Here is a 20,636-nt window from a genome sequence, read left to right on the forward strand (position 1 = left end):
TTCATCATTTTATGTGGAAATATTTTTAACATTGTTTTTCTACCCTTAAAACTAATCTTATTGATATATTTTATTTTTATATCATCTAAATCTCCCATTAAATCCTTTCTACACCCCAACCATACTTCATAACAAAAAAATATTAAGGAGGGAGCATGTGGGACATTTGAGAAAAACTGATCAACCTATCTAAAATGCCAGATTTTACATACAATATAGACATAATTTTGTGTCTCTTTGGGGCCAAACCTTGTAATTATAATTAGCATTCAGATAATAAGGATTTTTATTAATACCTTTTATTTTTACATGATGTACATTTCTTTTTTCATTTTAATAAAGCTTTTTATTATCAAAACACATGCATAGAGTTTTCAATATTCAACCTTGCAAAACATTTTGTTCCAAAATGTTTTTCTGTCTTTTTCAACTTCCATCTCTAGATGGCAAGTAATCTAGTATATATTAAATGTGTGCAATTCTTCTATTTTCTATAATTATCATACTGCACAAGAAAAATCACATATCAAAAAGGGAAAAAAGAAAGAAAACAAAATGCAAGCAAATAATAACAAAAAACACTATGTTGTGATCCACACTCAGTCCCCATCCTTTCACTGGGTGCAGATGGCTCTCTCCATCATAAGACCATTGAAACTAGTCTGAATCATCTTACTGTTAAAAAGAGTCACATCTATCAGAATTGATCATCGTATTTTTGTTACCATGTATAATGTTCTCTTTTTTCTATTCACTTCACTTAGCATCACTCATATATATATATATTTCTCACTGCAGCTCTCCCCTCATACCCTCTCAGAATCTTCCCTTGTAATAAGAGAAAGACGAAAAGTTCCATAAAACTAACATTATCCCTCTTCCCAAATCTGGTCATATGCAGTGTTCCATGTCCATTGTTCTTTACCTCAGAAAAGAAGAAAATGGAAAAGAATAAAAAGAAGAAAATAGCCTCTCATAACTCTTCCTGGGAGTTAAACTTATTAACTGTGACTTTCAATTTTGATTGATATTATTTTCATTTACATTGTTGTAATCATTGTAAATACTCTGATTCTGCTTATTTGACTTTATTTTAAAAATTATTTTAAAATGTTTTTCAATTACATGCAAAAACTACTTTTTAACATTCATTTAAAAATTTGTTATAAATTCTCCTCTTTTCTCTTTCCCATCCTTCAAAGGGCAAACAATTTGATATAGATTATACATATATAATCATACAAAACTTTTCCCTATTAACTCATGTTATGAAAGAAAACGCAAATCAAAGAAAAAAATAAAGTGGTTTTTTTTTTTTAAGTATGTTTCGATGTGTACCCAGACTCCATCAGTTCTTTTTCTGGAAATGGATAAATTTTTCACATGAAGTCCTTTATCTTGGATCATTGTATTGTTGAGAATAGCCAAGTCATTCATAGTTGGTCATTGTACAATATTGCTGTTATAGAGTACAATGTTCTCCTGGTTCTGCTAACTTCACTTTGCATGGGTTCATATAAGTCTTCCCAAGTTTTTCTGAAACCATCCCCCTTGTCATTTCTTATAGCACAATAATATTCCATAATAATCATATACCACAATTTGTTCAGTCATTCCCCAATTGATGGTTATCTCTTCAATTTCAAATTCTTTGCCATCATAAAAGAGCTGCTAGTAACATTTTCCTTTTTCTGGTCTCTTTGAAAGACAGACCTAGTGGAGTTATTTCTGGATCAAAGGAGTTTACAATGAGATACTTTTTTTGTGCATAGTTCCAAATTGCTCTCCAGAACAATTGGAGTAATTTGTAACTTTCCCCCACCTCCAACACGGGTTATTTTCCTTTTCTGTCATATCGGCCAATCTGATAGGTGTCAGAATTGTTTTACTTTGCATTTTTGTAATCAATAATGATTTAGAACATTTTTTCATATGATTATAGATAGATAGCTTTGATTTTTACTGAAAATTGCCTGGCCATATCTTTTGGCCATTTGTCAATCGGGGAAGACGTTTCTATAAGTTTGACCTATACCACAGAGATAAAATAAACAGGAAAGGAAATTGTGGGCTTCCTCCCCTCCCCCCTCCCAAGAGATGTAAAGTCAAGTGATTGAGTAACAACAGAATAGGGGAGGAAAAAACTCCGGGGGTTTGGGCTGCTCGTGAGCTTTCATTGGAGTAGATTGTGCCCGAACCAAGTTTTGGAAGCAGATAGGCTATAGACCAGGGAGAATCTTTGAAAGAAGTTTCAGGAACGTGTTAGGGGTCTGGAGTCGGATCGCAAAGAACTAAGGAGTGGTAAGGAACTGAAGGACGTCAGCGAATATCGATTACTATTTGAGGTGTTTGGTGATGGAGTTTAAAGAGAGAGGATGCATTACTTAAGGAGACGGAAGGACCAAATTGATCAATTAATGAGCATTTATTAAGCGGCACTGTACCACGCCGCTGAGCATTTTCCGTCCTTTCTTTCTTTAGGAAATTTAATTCCAAAATCTGGAGTTCCGGTATCCTTCTTTTGGATGAGAGCACAGGCAAATCTTGTAAGGGGTCACATCTCTGGTAATAAATACATTTTAAAAACGGCATTGAACTGACAAGGAGGGCAAAAATGCTTAGGAGAAGACGGGGCGGGGCCAGTAGCGGTAGAGGGCGTGATAATTAAGTCGCGTCTTCCAGGGGGCGGGCCTACGTGTAGCTCCGGCGGTAGGGGCGGGATCTGTCAGCGGCGTGATGGCGTCACGCGCCCCTCCGTCCCGGCTCCGCCCCTCCGTCCCGGCGCGTGCCGGTTAGAGCTGTGACTCCTCCCTCGTTCTAGTCCGTCCCACGGCCGAGTCTCCGTCCCTCCTCCCGCCTTCACGCTCCTGGTTCTCTGCTTGGGCTCCGGCTCCCGGCGGGCGCGATGGCGGAGGCCGTGGAGCGCACAGACGAGCTCGTCCGCGAGTACCTGCTCTTCCGCGGCTTTACGCACACGCTGCGGCAGCTGGACGCGGAGATCAAGGCTGACAAGGAGAAGGGGTTCCGGGTGAGAAGGCCGCCCTAGGGTTCCGGGGATCCTCGGGGAGGCGGAGCGGGGGCGGTCGGCGGACACGGCCGACGCAGGAGGCATCCCTGGACCTTCGTCCGGCCGGCCAGCCGAGCCTCCACGTGTGAGCCAGGGAGCTCTCCGACTTAGCAAGTTGGGTTTGTGTCCCGGCAGTGCTCAGTGCTTTGTGCTGCCGCCGTAGAGCGGCCGTATCTCGGTAAACAGGCTCCTCTGCCCCGCGCCCCGCCGGCCTTCGGACATTTATGAGGCACCTGCAGTGGGCGAGGGGCTGCTGGTGGCTAATCTCTTTGGCCTGGATGACATTGCAAATAGCTGGAGGGTGAATGTCGTATTACGCTCTGCTACACCATTCGACCGGTACTTATTAAGTGCCTGCGGTATGCGAGGCATTGGTCTAGGTGCTGGGGACACCGAGGCGGAACGGAGACTCCCGCCCCCAACCGCGGGAGTCTTCTGTTTACGAAGTCACATCCCATTTATCCCGTGTTACTCCTTGTTGGCATAGTGTGTGTGTGTCTGTCCGAGGGTTAGGGGTGGCCTCTGAGACCTCCGAGGTCCTTTCCAGCTCTGAATCTATGGTGCTGTGGGTTTAGAGAAGGCCGCCAGCACTCACTGTGGACTCCAAAAACAAAAAGCGGCCGTCAGAGCTCCCCACCCAAGAGTCTGGTTTTTGCTTTTCTTTGTATCCTCAGCGCTCAGCACTGAGCCTGGCCCGTTAGGGAGTGCTGGCTGCCTTCTACAAACCACAACACAGGTCACAGCAGCCTAGAATTGAAAGGACCTCGGGGGTCACACACGCAATTATTATGACAGATAAGGAAAACGAGACTCAGAGGGGCTCAGCAAATATCTGAATTTGAACCCAATTCTTTCTACTTGAGGTTCAGTAATCCAGCCACTCCACCAAGCTGCTTCTCACAAGAAAAGGGAAGGAGGAAGGGAATACTGACAACCAGGAGTTCAGTAAAGGTTTCCTGTTGGAGGTAGCGCAGGAACTAAGCCTTATGAAGAAGGCTGGAGATTCTAAGGAAAATGAAGGAGATTGTTTTGAGCAGAGACCAGGAATTAAGAATTGTAAATATAAGGAAGTAATGTGAAGTAAGTTTAGAGAGGCGTGTTGCAGGAGTTAGTTCTCAACATCTCAAAGATGAACCCAGAGCACTAGAATGGAATTTCACAGCTGTAAAGGACAGCAGAGATTCTTATTTTAGTTCATTCCCCTCATTCTACAGATGGTTACTCAAGTTTCCAGTGCAAGATTTTGAGGGGCCCGAACTAGAGCTCAGGCCCTCTGGTTCTCAGTTTCCTATTTTTCTCATTATACCAAAAAATTTCTGATTATGGGGTTGAGCCGAATATTTAAAATCCGTTAAATTAAAAAAAAAATTACCCCACTTTCAAGAGTGACCAAAACTTTTATAAAAAAGTGTTAACTTTTTTATGGTGAAAGGCACAAGTTTCTTTTGCTGATCAGAAGGCTTCATAGAATAAAGAAGCTGTATTAATTGTATTGTTTCTTGTTGTCCCTGTCGATGTTTGTTTCTCTATTTCACTTTCTTCTCAGGTGGATAAGATTGTGGATCAGCTGCAGCAATTAATGCAAGTTTATGATCTGGCAGCACTTCGAGATTATTGGAGCTATCTTGAGCGGCGTCTCTTCAGCCGACTGGAGGATGTGTACCGGCCTGCGGTCAACAAATTAAAGACCAGTTTGTTCCGTTTTTATCTCATCTATACCATCCAGGTGCCTAGGGATTGGGGGCTTTGCCTGAAGCTAGTGTAACTTATTTTCCATAAAGAGGAAATATTCTAATCAGAAAAAGATTATAATTGAACCACAAAAGAGGACCTGGAAAATGGCTATGAATTTTTTGTTCTTTCTTAGTATCATTATAACATAATAAACCGCAGTCTGCCTCTCTGGTTCCTATTTCTCTATTTTTCTCCTTCAAGTCCTAGGTTCTCTTTTCTTATCTACTTAGTTGTAAAGTTTTTTCTTGGTCTGAAGAACAGATCCATTTTTACATAAAAATGATGAATTACTGTTACAAATTGTAATCTTGCATTCATTGGGTGTCTGTAAGTCACATTGAAAATAGTAATGCACCTGAGCTCCACATCTATTTCCTTCATGATATTTGGAACAATGACTTTAGGACCTTCAGAGAATGAGTAATTTAAATTAGTAGTAGAGACTTCAGAATTACTTTTTGATGTGCAGGATATATGGAGACGATATGTAAAATGTATATTATGATATAGAAAAATCTAACTCTCTTTTTTGTGTCATTGACAGACAAACAGAAATGATAAAGCACAGGAGTTCTTTGTGAAGCAGGCCACCGAACTCCAGAACCAAGCTGAATGGAAGGACTGGTTCATCCTACCATTTCTCCCATCTCCAGATACCAACCCTACCTTTGCCACCTACTTCTCCCGGCAATGGGCTGACACTTTCATTGTGTCCCTCCACAACTTCTTGAGTGTCCTGTTTCACTGCATGCATATCCTTTCTTTTGTTTGGGAGTGGACCATGGGGAGGACTTTTTGGAATGATTGTTCCCATGGGTTTTCTCTCAGCTACTCTGGAGAATTTCACTTATTACTCTTGCATCCCATATTTTTATTTTCCCAGTGCTTTATTCTTTTAATATGTAAAGTATTATAACAAGTATCTTGCATGATATTTGAGAGGCAGCATACTATAATTGATAATGAAGTACTTTGAATTAGAAAGACCTGGGTTCAAGTGCTACCTTTCCCTCTTGCTAGCTGTGTCAACATGAGCAAATCATTGGATCTCTTGGATTCTCAAGTAACTCTCAAAATTATGTTATTTACTATCACAAACTCCCAAAGGATCAAAGCTGTGTTTTTTAAAATTCCAGAAGCCTATGGCCTTCATTCTCTCTTTTCTTGCCTTGGAATACTAGAAAGAAAAGGGGAGACTTTTTGATTTGGGACACCTGATGAAGTACTGATAAGTTCTTATTTAGTAAGTACCACCTATTGGGTGCTGTCTCTGTCTTTGGGAGGAACCATTTTCTGGTGGTATTGTGAAAGACTTTTTTACTTGGTTTTTGCCCTTATCTTTTGAGTGAAAGATCTTGGAGCGGAGACATTGGTTACTTGGGTCAGAAGTAGTGTGAAATTTTGCCTATTTGAGAGAAATGATTCTGTGGATTTGTCAAACTATTTTGGTGACAGGAAATAGGAAGTTGATAATTTAAAGACAGGAAGCAGTATTAGATGAAAATGTGGTTTGGGAAAGGTTTTGCTTTAAAAAAACTTGTTCATCAGTTTTTAGCTTTAGAGCTGAGTGTGACCTGAGAAGCCATTCAGGCTAACCCCCTCAATTTAATAGTTGTGAGAACTAAAGCCCAGGGTCAGTAAATGACTTGTCCAAAGTCACATAACTGTTAAGTTGCTGAGGCAGGATTTGAACTTATTAATTCCATGTCCAGTACTTTAAATAAATATATAAATATAATTAAACAAAGGAAGTCAACAGGCTGGCCATGTTTGATTATGTATACTTTATTCCACACCTGTAATCCACCACCTCTCCACTGAGAGGAGGGAAACATTTAGTTTAGTGACAATACTTCATTGAGAATCCTGCTGCCTTTATTTTTATTGACCTGCCGTCATTCCTTGTTGTTTTCCTTCATGTTATTGCCATGTACTTTGTTCTCCTGGTTCTGCTTCTTTAAACTTTGTTTTCTCTTTTTTAACTGAGGCTATTAAGTGTCAGGATGTTAGTAAGAACCCTTTGTCCCAAATTAAAAAGGTGAATGCAGGTGGATATCTGAGTGATTGTATAAGCTCAAGAATACTTTGTCATACAATATTAAAAATCTTGCCCTTCAAAGGTGATCTGTCCTTGTTCAGTTTGGAAAGAGGGAAGCAAATGGATGATCCTTTTCTTCCATCTGATAGATTTTAACATTTCTCAGCAGACCAATTGGCCACATGCCTGCTGAGTCACAAGACTCCAAGATCTCATCCAGTCAACTGCCTCTTGTTAGCTGGCTAGAGGCTGGCTTTGGTGTATGTAGATACAACTTTAAAAAAAAAAAATCTGACTGGGGATGGGAAAATATGGTTTTAAAAATGATCACTGTAAAAAAATTCAAATGTTAAAAAAATTAAAATTTTTGTCATCTGGTAGAAATCTTAAATTTGGCTTTTTAACATCTGTATTTGCTGGTTAGGCAAACTTTTACATCCTCCTGTGTTTTAGTGGCACTGTGTACTATTGGAAATTAAGCCAATCATAGAGTATTAATATTGATAAAAACAGCTAACATTTATGTAACATGTTAAAGTTTACAAATATCTCATTTGATCTTCATCTGATGAATCCTATGTGGATACTATATCCCCATTTTGCAGATGAAGAAACTCAGGTTCAAAAAGGGGAGTAACTTGTTTAAGGTTACACCACTATGAAGTGGCAGAACTGGTATTCAGACCTAGGTCTTCTACTTCCAAGGCCAGTCTTCCTTGTACCTCCCTGGAGCTGCTATAGTCAAGAGTTTCATGAAACATTTAAAAAGGGTGCTCTAAACATCTGTAATGTGTCACAAGGACATAGAAATTGTTGGCAAACATTTGCAGTCGAGCTTATTCTTTAACTTGGTGCACCAGTGCCAGTAATCCTCAACTTTGAGGCCGAGTGTCAGAGAACTTCTCAAGTACAGGAGGAGAACGAAGTTCTGCGTCAGAAGGTTTGTTCTGTTTGTTCTGGTGGGCCTCGCTCATTCCAGAGCACTTCCTTCTGCTTTCTGGGAGTGAGATTCTGTGGTAGCAGTAGCCATCAGGAAGGGGAAGGGAGGCCAACTGCACTCTTGATGTGGGAGCTTGTTCAGGGCAGTAGTTTGCAAAGTTTGAGGCCTCTACCACTTAAGAATCGGACCACTTCAGTATTACTGTTTTCTGGATACCATAATCTGGATTGCTTTCAGCTTGGAAAAGGCTTCTGGGTAGCTCTTTGGCTCTCAATTTCCTTGGCTCAATGGATTATCCAGAATTGGATCATATGTGTCCATGGACTGAATTGTTTGAAGAGTTCCCTTTCATGCCTGAAATGAACAAGTTAGATCTTGGGAAAAAAAGACTAATTACAGGTTGTTTAACCCTTAGGCTGTACAAATCTCTAGGCTTTTTGGGGAAGCATGAATTTGGTACTAATATCTGAGATGAAGTAACTAAAAGAAATCATTTTATTTTTCACACTTAAAAACTTCTGTACCAAAGTGGTAATTTACCAAGTCTTCTCCCATTTTCAATGCTAATTTTTCTGGGCAAAAAATTAGTGAAGGTTGGGGTTGGCCTGGATTCAGTACATCAGAGAACAGATTGAGAAATGGGAAAAAGTTAGTGGGTATTCATAATTCTTGGCATTCATGGATAAAAGTCTGTGCATTGTACATTAAAGAAATAGACAGGAAAGTGTTTTTAGGATAGAATTAGCAAGGCTGTATCAAAGAGGAGGAAGAGTTGTTGGTATATAAGCAATGTCTTCTTTTGCTATTCCCAAGTGATAATTGTACCCCAACCTAACTTTTAGACCTCTAGAACATGAATTTATTGAGGCATAGCTGTGGATAGATGAACCAAAAAAGAACTAAAACTTTAATTGGGTGGAATACCAATATGCCAATGTCTAGGGCTTACGTGTCTTTTCCATCTGAGATTTCTTCATTATTCCCCAAGGTCTGTTCCTGTTTCCCTTTTGCAGCTCACATACCTTCCTAAGGAGAGTCTTCTGGAATTGGTGATGAACCTCTTTAGTCTTAGCTAGGGTTCTTCTTGGGGGAGGAGATGGTGTTTCATCAGGTTCATACTGAAACCTGCTTCACTTGTGAGGACCCACGTCTTTGCCTTGTTGTCTTAGCTTTTGAGAATGGCCTCCATTCTGGTTATGACAAGAGCTGATATTTCTGTAGCACTCAGTGTGCAGAGTGTTCTAATATATCTATAGTCTCCTGTTAATGCTGTGAGGTGTGTACTCCTATTCTCACTTTATATCTGAAAAAACCAAAGTACAGAGAAGTGAGATTTTCAGGATTGCAGAACTAGGAAACCTGAGGTAGATTTGAACCTAGAACATACTGAAGGCCATTCTTATATTGTAGCTACTGACATTCTACCTTGATTAACTTGAAAAAAGCCTGTCCCAAATATTTAAAGTGAAATTGTCAGACCAGTGATATTCATAGAATTTTTTGATGGTCTTCCTTCCAATGAGAACATGTTTGCTACCTTCTTACCCATCCAGTTGTTACAATTTTGGGATTTCATGTTTTCTGTTTGTGACCTACGGGGGGACTTAGGTTTTTCAAATAGTAAGGTATATGATTGTTGTAAATAGGGAGAAAAGTTCTTTAATGCCACAGAGTAGTACCAGATGTGATTATTGCAGTAGTTGTGTTGATATGGCAGACTTATTTTTTCAGTTCTCTTTCAGAAAAGATATTGTGGGATGGTGAGATAGTTTTAAAGACTTGATAAAGCTACAAAGCATCATAGACCTGAGGGAAGATCAGGTGAGAATACCTTCTAACTCAGCCCCATCCCTACATAGCTTTTTGCATTGCAAGCAGAAATCCATCGAATGAAGAAAGAAGAGCAGCAGCTTGAGGAGGAAGAGGCAGTGGTCCAACACAAACTCCCTCATTATGTGTCCAATATGGACCGCCTGGGAGACTCAGAACTGTGAGTTCAAGGGGCATAGATTGGGGAGAATTGTTTATTTTCTTGGTATTTTTTTGATCTACTTTTTATCCCAAAGTATTATTTTAATAATGCATTTATTTCATTATTGTACCCTAAACACTCTATCTTACTCTATGTTGAGGAAGTCATCCCAGAACGTCTTTCATCGTGAACTGTCCTTCTTTCAGAGAGTTATGAGTTCAGCCTTTTGTACTCTTAGTACTGTTCTCTAAGGTGGGTTGTCTACATGTAGTTGTGTGACGTTTAGCTGAGAAAATGAATAGACATTTTAGTCTTTGACACTTTAGTGTCACTTTAGTGACATTTTAGTCATTGAGAAATAGCCAGTTAAGGCAGAACCTTTTACTGATGAAACTTTCTTAATTTCTTAACACTAGAGCTCTGTAAGAAAGATAGAGAAGTTGTACTCTTATTCCAGATAAGCTGCAGATCCCATTAATACTAAGAAATAGCACCAAGAAAACTTATAGCTTAGAGCATGTCAACTTGTCCAAACAGCTTGAGTCCTGACAGGGAATGCCTCCTGCAGTCCCAGGAGCTCTGTGGTCCTGCTGGGCCTTCCTCCTCCAACTCTAACAATGTTGTGTTTCTCTTTTGACTAGTGTCATGGTATGTAGCCAGAGGAGTGCCTCACTGTCCCATTCTCCCAAGATGGGCTTCTTCTCTGCCCTGTTGCCTCAGAGTAAGAAGAGTCCCTCTAGAATGTCTCCAGCTTCAGGTCCCCCTCAGGCGCAGTCCTCAGTGAAAAAAGAATTATCCAACAATCAGGTGAGTGCCTAATTTCTGCCTCTTATGTGATGGTTTCCAAACACATCTCTGATGGTATTTCCAAGGTAGCTGGTCACTTTTTTATATTTATCTTCATATTAGGTTTCCTATCTTCACTAGGTTTCTTCATCTTAAGGTTATATCTTTTTTCTTCTTCTTGTGTCTTTCTTGATATTAAAATATCAGGATCTGGATAAGCAGAGGAGCCAAGGAGATGGAGAAGAAAGGTGTCATTTCCTTCTCTTATCAAATCTTTAATTCTGATGTGAAATCAGAACTTTTCCATTGACTATTGTGTGACATTCTTCTTAAGTTTTGGCTGACTCTTGAGATTCACTGCTGTCTTCAAGTTGACTGAAATTAACTCTAACCATGATACACAATAATCTTTGAAACTTTCCTTCCCCTTTCTAATATTGAAGTGAGTAGCTTACAGTGATTGTGACTGAAGAGCGAATTTTAAAATCTGTGAAAATTTAGACATAATAAAATCAAAATCTACTGAGGAATAAATGTTTCTTCATTGCAGGCTCTAGAATCATAGGGTTCCTCCTTTAAACCAACAAGTATTTGCTGATTCTTCAAAGGATTTTCACCTTTTCAATTTTCCAGGAAGCTTGCAGTGTACTTGCTTCTGAGCTAACTTCCATCTAATAATCAAAATGCCCTACTGAGATTTCTTCCCTCTCTCCTTCCACCCCCTCCCAAGGAGGTAGTACTTGCTATAGTAAAAGTTAATAGATTTTATATAGACAAGTATCTCTTAAACTGTCATACCATGTTGGCTGAGTGGGATTGCTCCTCTTAGAGTTAGTATGAAGACTGGCAGCTGTTTTAACCTGTTTTGTTTTTCCCTTATACCCCCAAAGTAGGCCTCATCCAGTGGCACATGGTAAATACTTCATAAATATTGGTTGAGTTGAATTCTCACTATGAGCTCCAGTTAAAGGCAATGGAGCATCTTAGGTGGTTCCATGTTACTAGAAAATCTGGCTTGTTGGTCCTGAGGTCACTACTGAAGTCACAAGGACCTGAGTTCAAATCTGGTCTCAGACACTTAACACTTCCTATCTGTGTGACCCTGGGCAAGTCACTTAACCCTAACTGCCTCAGCAAATAAATAGATAAAGGAATCTCCATCCCATTGTTGGGAAATGTATTTGATCTTCCAAATTTTTTATGGTGTTTAATATTCAGGTATCCATTTTGAATCTGAATTTGGAATAAGTATAAGATGTTACTCTTAGTTGTCACCACACTGTTTTTCAGTTTTCTTTAGTAGTTCTTTTCTGACAAGGAGTTCTTTCTTCAATCAATTAATCAAAAAACATTTATTAAGTGCTCACTAATGTGCCGGGCCCTTGTGTCACTCAGTAAGGGTGCAAAAAGAGGCAAAAGACAGTCCCTATCCTTGTCAAGGCACTTACGATCTTAGTGGGGAAATAAATGTAAACAAATATGTACAAAACAAGCTGTAATACAGGATGAATAGGAAATAATTTATGGAGGGAAAAGCACTAGAATTAAATGAGTTTGGGGCAGATTTCCTGTAGAAAATGGGATTTTAATTGGGAATTAAGTTCTAGGTAGGGAGTGCTAGCCAGAGAGAATGTCTAGAGCTGAGGGTTGGAGTGTGATTTATGTATTTTATTATTTGGGGTTTATCAAACATTGACTTTATTGAGTTTCATTATTTCTGATTCTCCTTTGTCTAGTTTCTTTTTTTGATCTCCTCTTTTAATCAACACCAAGTAGTTTTGATGACTACTGTTGTATCACATAAAGTAGTATATTTCTTTTCTTCCAAAATCACAATAGTCATTGGAAAAATAACTGAAAATATCATTTGTGTTCCTAGTCCCCTTAGTTTCTTATCCTTTATTTTAGATTCTACAATTTAGAGCTAGGAAAGATATTAAAGATAGTCTATAACCATCTTATTTCATAGAGGAGTAACCTCAGGCCAGAAAAATTAAATAATTTGTCCAGGGTTATATAAGCTCTAAATCCAGATCCTCAGATACCCTCTCTCTCCCAAAGCATTGCTTTTTCCATGCTGTTTTTGCATCTTTGAGAAACATTTTTGATTTCTTCTGATTCTGCTCCCATATAAATAGAACAAGTAGAAAACAATTAGTAAATTTGAATGTTTACAGATGCTGTCTTAGACATGTAACTAAGCAGAGTAGCACACATTCCTTTAACTATACCAGAATTTTTTTCTTTCAAATTTTATACTGAGTGGATGGCTATAAGTATCCTAAAATTTCTTTTAAGAATTCTAGATATCATAATCAATTTTATATGTCACTTTTCACTAACATCATCTTGCCCAGTCATACACACTTTGCTAAAATTATGGAGAGTGCTGACACTTTTCCATTTTACAGAGGATTTTGTGGCATCTGTTTTTAAAAAAATTTTTTTTGTTATCTTAGAGTCTTCTAAGTATTACTAGACTAAGGTCATTATTTTCAATTTGTAGGTCTTGAAAACTAAGGTAGAGAAGTGGTGATATTCTTTTCATTATATATAATTACTGTTAGAAATATGTAATATTTCTATTATTATAATATGACATATTATATATAAATATATATGAATGAAAGCTGGAAAATCCAGATTTACTGATTGACTTATGGAACCATTGACCTTCTGCTTGGCTGAAACTGTAAAATTTAAATTTTCTGGAAAATTTGTCTTTTTTACATATTAAGTGAAAGCTGACAGCCATATGGTGACTCTTCTTTCTGTTCTGTCTGTCTGCTGAGGCCTGGCCATAACCTGAAATTGAATTTCCATTATTCTGATTCTTGTCTTTTAGATCCTTAAAGCAAAAGAAGCCATGACAGGAGTCAAAGACGGAAAGAACATCTTCAGTGGCTTATCTACTGGAGAGCCTGGCTTGGCACATCATCGGCAAAAGCGCCTGCAGGATCACGGCAAGGAAAGAAAAGAGCTTTTATCCAAATCTACTTTCCAGGTATGAGCCTCTGTCCCCATAAGAGCCACCAACTATTCTTCTGTATATTCCCTTATCAATTGTCGATTATCCCATACAGCTCAGATTGTATTTGTTATACCTGTTTTAATTTCTAATTCATGTAGAAATATTTGTTGTCTTTTTCTTCATTTTGTTTGTGAAGAATTGTTTTTGCTTAACTAATTTAAACTGAATTTTGTGTGATGGTTCATTAGAGGGCATTTTTTGGTATCTTCTTTGCTCCCTGTCCCTGTTCCTTTTTTTTTTTTTTTTTTTTTTTTTTTTTGGTTTGGTTCTTTTCCATACTAGCATAGTATGATTGTTGGCTCCCATATGCTATTTCTGTACAAGTCCATAAGTCCATTTGTACAGAATTTAGAAAGGACTCCTGTACTGTCCCCATACTTAGTTGATCATAAGGATTCTAGCAGCTTTACCTATTATGTGTTTGGTTTGCTCTTGTCAGCAATAAAAATTTTGGTCTTTGATGTTTGTGAAAAAGCATAGAGACAGTATCTCCATGTTTGACAAATCGATGTTTGAGGAGATAATTAAGGGCAAGTGATATTGGGTTGCACTTAATGCTGAAGTAATCTATCACAGTTGGGTTAGATAGAATAATTGCTATGAAGAAGTAGGACCATGTCACCAGCCATGCAGAGGCTTGCCCGCTATGACCCATTTTCCTGAGTAAAGAAATGACCTTAGGCTTGAAGGAGGTAGGGACATCCATAGAAGCCAAACCTTGAACCCAGCCCTTCCTAAAGTTTCTTTAAAAATACCCCTTTGAACTGTTGAGGGTGGGCTCCCAATCTGGAGATGTTTCTTTATACCTCAGTTAGGGTAGTTCTGAAAAGAACTTTTGAAAATTCAAAAATTCACTCTCCAAAGGGGACTGAAAGTTTATCATTGTCAGCTTGGCTAAACTATGGAGTGCAGGAAGCAAAGTAATGTGCAGTGAGAAAGGCTGGAACGTTAGGGAGGCCTCAGATTGTGAGCCACAAATAGACACTGAAAATGGAATGTAGATCTCCTCTATATCTTACTCATTTCATTTGCTTGAGATAGTGTCCAGAGAAGAAAACAGAAGTTAGTGGGTCAGAGACAGAACCTTCCCTAGAGCTTCACATTGACCAAGCAGACATGACTACCAGAATTTCTGGAGCTGGCATAGAAGGGAGTGGCTTTCAACCTGAGGAGCCTTTCATTGTATTGAGCCAGGAGGAGTATGGTGAACATCATTCTTCCATCATGCATTGCAGGTGAGTAACTGGCCTAGGAACAGCATAGAGATGTCAGCAGATGGAATACAGCTCAATATCAAGACGGTCTTTACTCTTCTAACTAGAATTTTCTGCCTTCAAGGTAGCTAATACAAACTTACCTGATATTGTAAGAAAGGAAGTGAAGACTGATGATGAGAATGGGAAGTTATTAGAGGGAAGTTGCAATATTATCCTCAAGATTAAAAAAAAAATAGACTCCAAGGAATTCAGAAGTCTTCAGGCCCCATCTTGCAAAGAGATGGAATTGAAATGATGGTGCTTTAAGGTCCTTTTCAGTATCATGATTATGATTTTAATAAATTACCTACTTAAATCTAATAAGGAATCATAGAAATTCAGGGTTAAAAGGAATTGTAATTGTCATGTATTTCAGTCTTCTCCCAAATTATGAATTTGAGCTGCAGTAAATGACAAGTATCATCCCCCCACCATTTGAGAGCTTTATCAGAAAGATATTTATTTACTAATTAAAAAGGCATCCAATTCCATTTTTGACAACTGATTGACAAGTAATATTTCCTTATATTTAGACAAAATTGCTATTCTTGTGACTTCTACCAATTGATCCAATTTCAGCTTTCTAGAGCCAAGTAGAACAAATAACCTTTTATTTCTGCATGTTAATAGTATTATGTGACTATTCTCTCTTTATCTTCTCTTTTAAACTAGAAAGGTCCCAAGGAAATGACTTTCTATTGCCTTCTAAAGAATAGAGTTTTGGGAGTGAGAACAGAAGAAGCTGTGACTTGGTGGTACAAGTCTATTTATTCAGTTGTGATAAGAACTGAAAGAGAAATTGAGAAGAGTGATTAGTTAAAGCTTTTGTTTTCTTAGGGTATATTAGGGATTTCATTAGGAATGAGTAATTCTTAAGTTCTTAGAATTTAGGATTTTCTTTGTTCTGATTCTTAAATTTAGATAATTTAAAATACTACATTATTAATTAAATTTAATCTTCCAGTATTACTCCTAACAAACAGAAAATTATCTAAATTTTGTTAAGAAGAATTGTAAAATCAAAGAAGGAGGACACTGACATTTATATATATTCTTTTTCTCCTTTAGAGTGGACTGTTCTGGGAGAAGAGTTGCTAGCTTAGATGTGGATGGAGTCATCAAGGTTTGGTCTTTTAATCCTATCATGCAGACTAAAGCTTCTTCTATTTCCAAGTCACCCCTTCTTTCTTTAGAATGGGCCACTAAACGGGACAGACTGGTAAGTAATTTTATTACCTGACTTATCATTTTTGCAGTCTTTGAATTTTCAAAAGCCAATAGAGTTCTTAAAGTTCACCTCCTTCCTACCTGCTAACCATTTAACCATGTAGCTCTAAGTATCCTTGCACCTTTAGGGTCTAGACTTTGTAGCTACAATTCTTTTACATCATGTTTCCCTAAGGGAGATTTAAGTGCTGTGTGTCTAGAATTTTCCTGGCCTGCATTGTGAGTCTGTTGCAGGGATGAGTGGCAGTATTGCTGTAATACCGAGGTCTATGTCATTAAGACTTGTAGTTGGAACAAGTTAAGAACAGTCCTCTGCTGGTAAATGCTTATAAAATCCTTTCTGCTGGAGAGGCTGAAGCAAGCAGACAGTTTGATTGTGGAAACAAGCTTTAAACAGATTGGGTATCTGCACTGTCTGGCACCAGGATGGTGAACTCTGAGAGAAGGGGACCCCCATCCTGCTTGTGGAGGAGGGAATTGATCTAGGTCAGAAACAGAGCAGGCCGACCTTCTGTGCCCATCAGCAGGAGAATTAAGTGCTCGTGGGCATTATGGGGAGGCCCAGTCATCAAATAAAAACAAAAATCCAGTCCTCCTATATGATTTTTTTGGTTTCCACTGTTTAAGTCTTACTTCCTCCTTTTATGCACTAGCCCTATTCTCTATTTGTTCCATCAGTTCATCAGAAATCTTTTAAACAGGCTCTTTTTAATTGCTAAAACTAAAGAAAAGGCGTGTTACATTTACATTTCCCCTCATTGTAGCTGACTATCAGATTGACATTGCTTCCCTCCTTATTTTGAAATTTGTGTTCATGAGGTAGGATTTCTTGAACAGTGGAAATAGAATTACTTTTATCTTTTTTTTTTTTCCTTTTTGATGGGCTCATACCATGTAGCCAAAAATATTCCTTGAAAATACTTAAGAAGTAATCTTATATTTTGGTATTAATTCTTTACTAATTTCATACTTTGTGTGAGCTTTGAAACTGAACTTTAATGGAGATAATCAATTGTGAGAAATGGATGGGGATTTATTTAGTTTTCACAAAATTATGAAAAGTAAATTGGAGAAATGAAACAAATTAGAAAATTAAAACTCAAAATAATGTAACCCAGGAATGGATTAGATTATAATGAGAGGTGGATATTCACATTCTATAATTTCTGTAACACCCAATTAATAGAGAATCAGGGGAGGAGGGAATTGCACTTCAGAGTAGGAAATAAAACACTGCCTTTATGTTTCCAAAAATGTATCATCTATTAACATACACACCCATTCTTGGACAAAAAGTAAAATAAATTTTTCCTGCATTCAAAAGAAAAAAAAAAAAGAAAAAATACTTAAGAAGGTAGGTTTTGAATTACAAGAAATAACTTTCACCCTTCAACTTTTGTTTCCTTTCAATTTCAAACTTGGTCTTCATTGTTTTAAAAAAGATACCAGGTTGGGGCAGCTAGGTAGTACAGTGGATAAAGCACCAGATCCCTGAAGTCAGGAGGACCTGAGTTCAATTCTGGCCTCAGACACTTAACATCCTAGCTGTGTGACTCTGGGCAAGTCACTTAACCCCAATTGCCTCAGGGGGAAAAATACCAGGCCCTGTGCAATCATCTTCTATGCTGTTTTGGAAATAGTTTTCATTGCTTTGTTTACCATCCTTGAGGTGTGGTGCTTACCTTCTATTTCTTGGCTGTTTCCCCTAAGAGTCTGCATTCAGCTTATAGCAGTTTAGGGAAACATTTCTCACTCTCAGCTTTGGGATCCTGGATTCCTTGGTGGGCTCAGGCAGCCCATGGAGACAACCATGGCTAGGGAGCACCATAGTGCATGGAGTGCCAGCTGGAGTCAGCAAGCCTCCTCTCCCAGTTCAAATCCAGCCAGACACTTGTAGACAGCGTGACCCTAAGCAAGGAACTTCACCCTGTCTGCCTCAGTTTCCTCATCTGTAAAATGAATGGAAAAGGAAACAGCAAAGCACTCCAAGGTCTCTGCCAAAAAAAAAAAAAAAACCAAATGGGGTCTCGAAGGGTCAGACATGACTGAATAACAATAGGCCCAACTCTGGACTGTGAATTAAAGAGCCCCTGGGTATTCAGCCATCATCTAAATTCAAAAGATAAATGAGATGATAAAAAGTCTTCCTCTCAGGTATTTTAGCAGATAATGTGCTGGGCCTAGAGTCAGAAAGACCTAAGTTTGGGTCTGGCCTCAGACATTTAACTATGTGATCCTGGGCAAGCCACTTGTCCTGCTTGCCTTAATCCACTGGAGAAGGAGTTGGCAAACTGCTCTAGTGTCTTTGCCAAGAAAGCCCCATAGACAGTATTGGTTGGACACAGCCGCACAACAGCCCTTCCAGATATATGTGTGTGTGTGTGTGTGTGTGTGTGTGTGTGTGTGTGTATACCCTTCGACTACATTGCCTTCATTTAAATATATACATATGTGTATACATACATCTGTGTGTTGTGTGTATATGTGTGTGTGTGTGTGTATACATATATATGTATATATATATACATACATACATACATACCCTTTTAACTACATTGCCTTCATTTCTTCTAGTCCTTTCCTATGTTGATCTTTTATTTATATTTGAATTATAGTTTACTTGTATAAAAATGTTGGGCTAGTGTGGAAGCTTCATGGAAGCCTTCACTTGGCCTACATCCATACAAGATCTAGAAAAGACCATAACACCTTTAGCAAATGTTATTGACTTTATTCTTTTTCTTTTTTCACTTTCACTTTTCGCCTCATCAGCTTTTACTGGGCAGTGGGGCGGGGACCGTGCGTCTTTATGACACGGAAGCCAAGAAGAATCTCTGTGAGATCAGTATCAATGACGACATGCCTAGGTGAGCAAAGAACAATTTCCTTCCCATATATATAGTTAGGGGAAAAGGTCAGTTTATTTTTCTATCATCTTCATTTCAGAATATATCCCTCCCCACCTTTATCCCTTGTAAAAGAATAAAAAAGATGCAGTTCAGCAGAAGTAACCTGCACATTAACAATCCGCAGTGTTCCACATTGGAAGTCTCCTATGTTTCCAATAAAGTAAGGGAAGCATAGTTTTTCATCTCTTCTTTGAGGACAAGCTTGTTGTTTAATAATTACTGCATTCATTGTGTGTAAGAGAGATACTTTTCATTTATACTTCATGCATTGTTACATATATTGTTTTCCTAGTTCAGCTGACTTTAATTTGCATCAGTTAATGTTAGGTCTTTTTCCATGTCTTTACATGCAATCCATTTCAGTCTGAACAATTCTAATTGTTAGAAAATTTTTCCTTAAGATAATCAAAATCCCTTTCCAGAAATTTGTACCCATTAGCTTTTTTGAGTAAGCAATATGAGTCTAATCTCTCTTCCACATAACAGCTTTAGAAATACTTAAAGGTCATGCCAGCCTAAACCTTGTTCTGTTATGCTCATGTACCATCCAAATGATTGCTTTACTTCTAGTTTTTTGCTATCACAAAACGTGTCTCTCTATTTTGATGTATATAGTACCTACATTTCTCTTTTTGATCTTTTTTCTCCTATTCATTCTTTTTCAAAAGAATTTTTATATCATTTTTTACTGCATCCAATCAACCCCTTTATAAAAATCCATCCAATATAATAAAGAATAAAAAACAAACAGTTCAATAAACCTAAGCCACACATGAAAAGAGTGAAAGTGACATTTGTAGTATTTTACATCCTCAGTATCTTCACAAAAAAGTATGGGAAAAACTTTCTTATACTTTTTTTTGGGGGGGAACAAACTTGGTTACTGTAACTTCACAGGATTCAGCTTTGATTGTTTTATTGGCTGTTTCCATTTATATTGTTGTCATTCTCTATGTTGTTTTCTTGGTTGTGCTTCAGTTCATATAAGTCTTCCTATGTTTACATATAACAACTTGTCAGGCCACCCTCCCAATAGAGAGGCATATACTTTATTTTCAGTTCTTTGCTATTAATGTTTCTCTACATTTTAGTTTCTGTAGAAATTTTCTTTTTACCATTGGCATTTAAAAATTTTTTGTTTTAATTATATTTCATTGTTTTAATCAGTTAAATATCTGCTTCTTCATTCTCCCTTCCCTCCCCTTGCCCGCTCTCTGCCATCCCAGATACCCAAATAGTGAAAGAAAAGCAAAATCTCTGTTACAAATAACATATAGTCAAACAAAACAATTTCTGCTTTTGCCACATTCATAAAAAAGAAAGATAGCATTTTGGACCCTGAGACTTTTTGTTCAGTAGCAAAGTTCCTAATTCTTTCAAAGTTATCTATCTTTACTATGCCATTGTTATTGTATAAATTATTCTCCTGGTTCTATTCCCTTCACTCTTTTATCATTTCTGTTACCTTTATATACCACAAATTATAACTGTTCTCTATTTACTATTAAGAATAGTTTGGGAATCAGGTTTTCATAAAGGAAGTATCACTTTCTATTCCTCAAGGCCTAATTTGGGGTCCTAGGATTTGATCTTGTTAGAAGCAGGTGAATTACAGAATCTCAAAACTGGAAGGGACCCCAAAGATTATCAAGTTCTACCTCTGTAAGAGCTCTCCA

The 20,636-nt window shown here is 38.0% G+C and overlaps 1 protein-coding gene across 1 annotated transcript in view; it reads left to right on the forward strand.

Annotated features, from left to right (window-relative positions):
* The first annotated feature begins 2,256 nt into the window (after positions 1-2,256).
* The window catches only part of WDR91 (WD repeat domain 91), a 33,661-nt gene continuing 15,281 nt past the window's right edge, over positions 2,257-20,636 (forward strand). The window contains exons 1-10 of the mRNA XM_052000566.1: positions 2,257-3,028; positions 4,614-4,793; positions 5,346-5,553; positions 7,697-7,779; positions 9,639-9,769; positions 10,393-10,558; positions 13,383-13,541; positions 14,610-14,803; positions 15,893-16,043; positions 18,824-18,918. Of these exons, the coding sequence (XP_051856526.1) occupies positions 2,906-3,028; positions 4,614-4,793; positions 5,346-5,553; positions 7,697-7,779; positions 9,639-9,769; positions 10,393-10,558; positions 13,383-13,541; positions 14,610-14,803; positions 15,893-16,043; positions 18,824-18,918 (1,490 nt within the window). The 5' untranslated portion in view covers positions 2,257-2,905. The remainder of the gene's footprint in view (positions 3,029-4,613; positions 4,794-5,345; positions 5,554-7,696; positions 7,780-9,638; positions 9,770-10,392; positions 10,559-13,382; positions 13,542-14,609; positions 14,804-15,892; positions 16,044-18,823; positions 18,919-20,636) is intronic.

Source organism: Antechinus flavipes, chromosome 5 (genome assembly GCF_016432865.1).
Source record: "Antechinus flavipes isolate AdamAnt ecotype Samford, QLD, Australia chromosome 5, AdamAnt_v2, whole genome shotgun sequence".
NCBI lineage: Eukaryota > Metazoa > Chordata > Mammalia > Dasyuromorphia > Dasyuridae > Antechinus > Antechinus flavipes.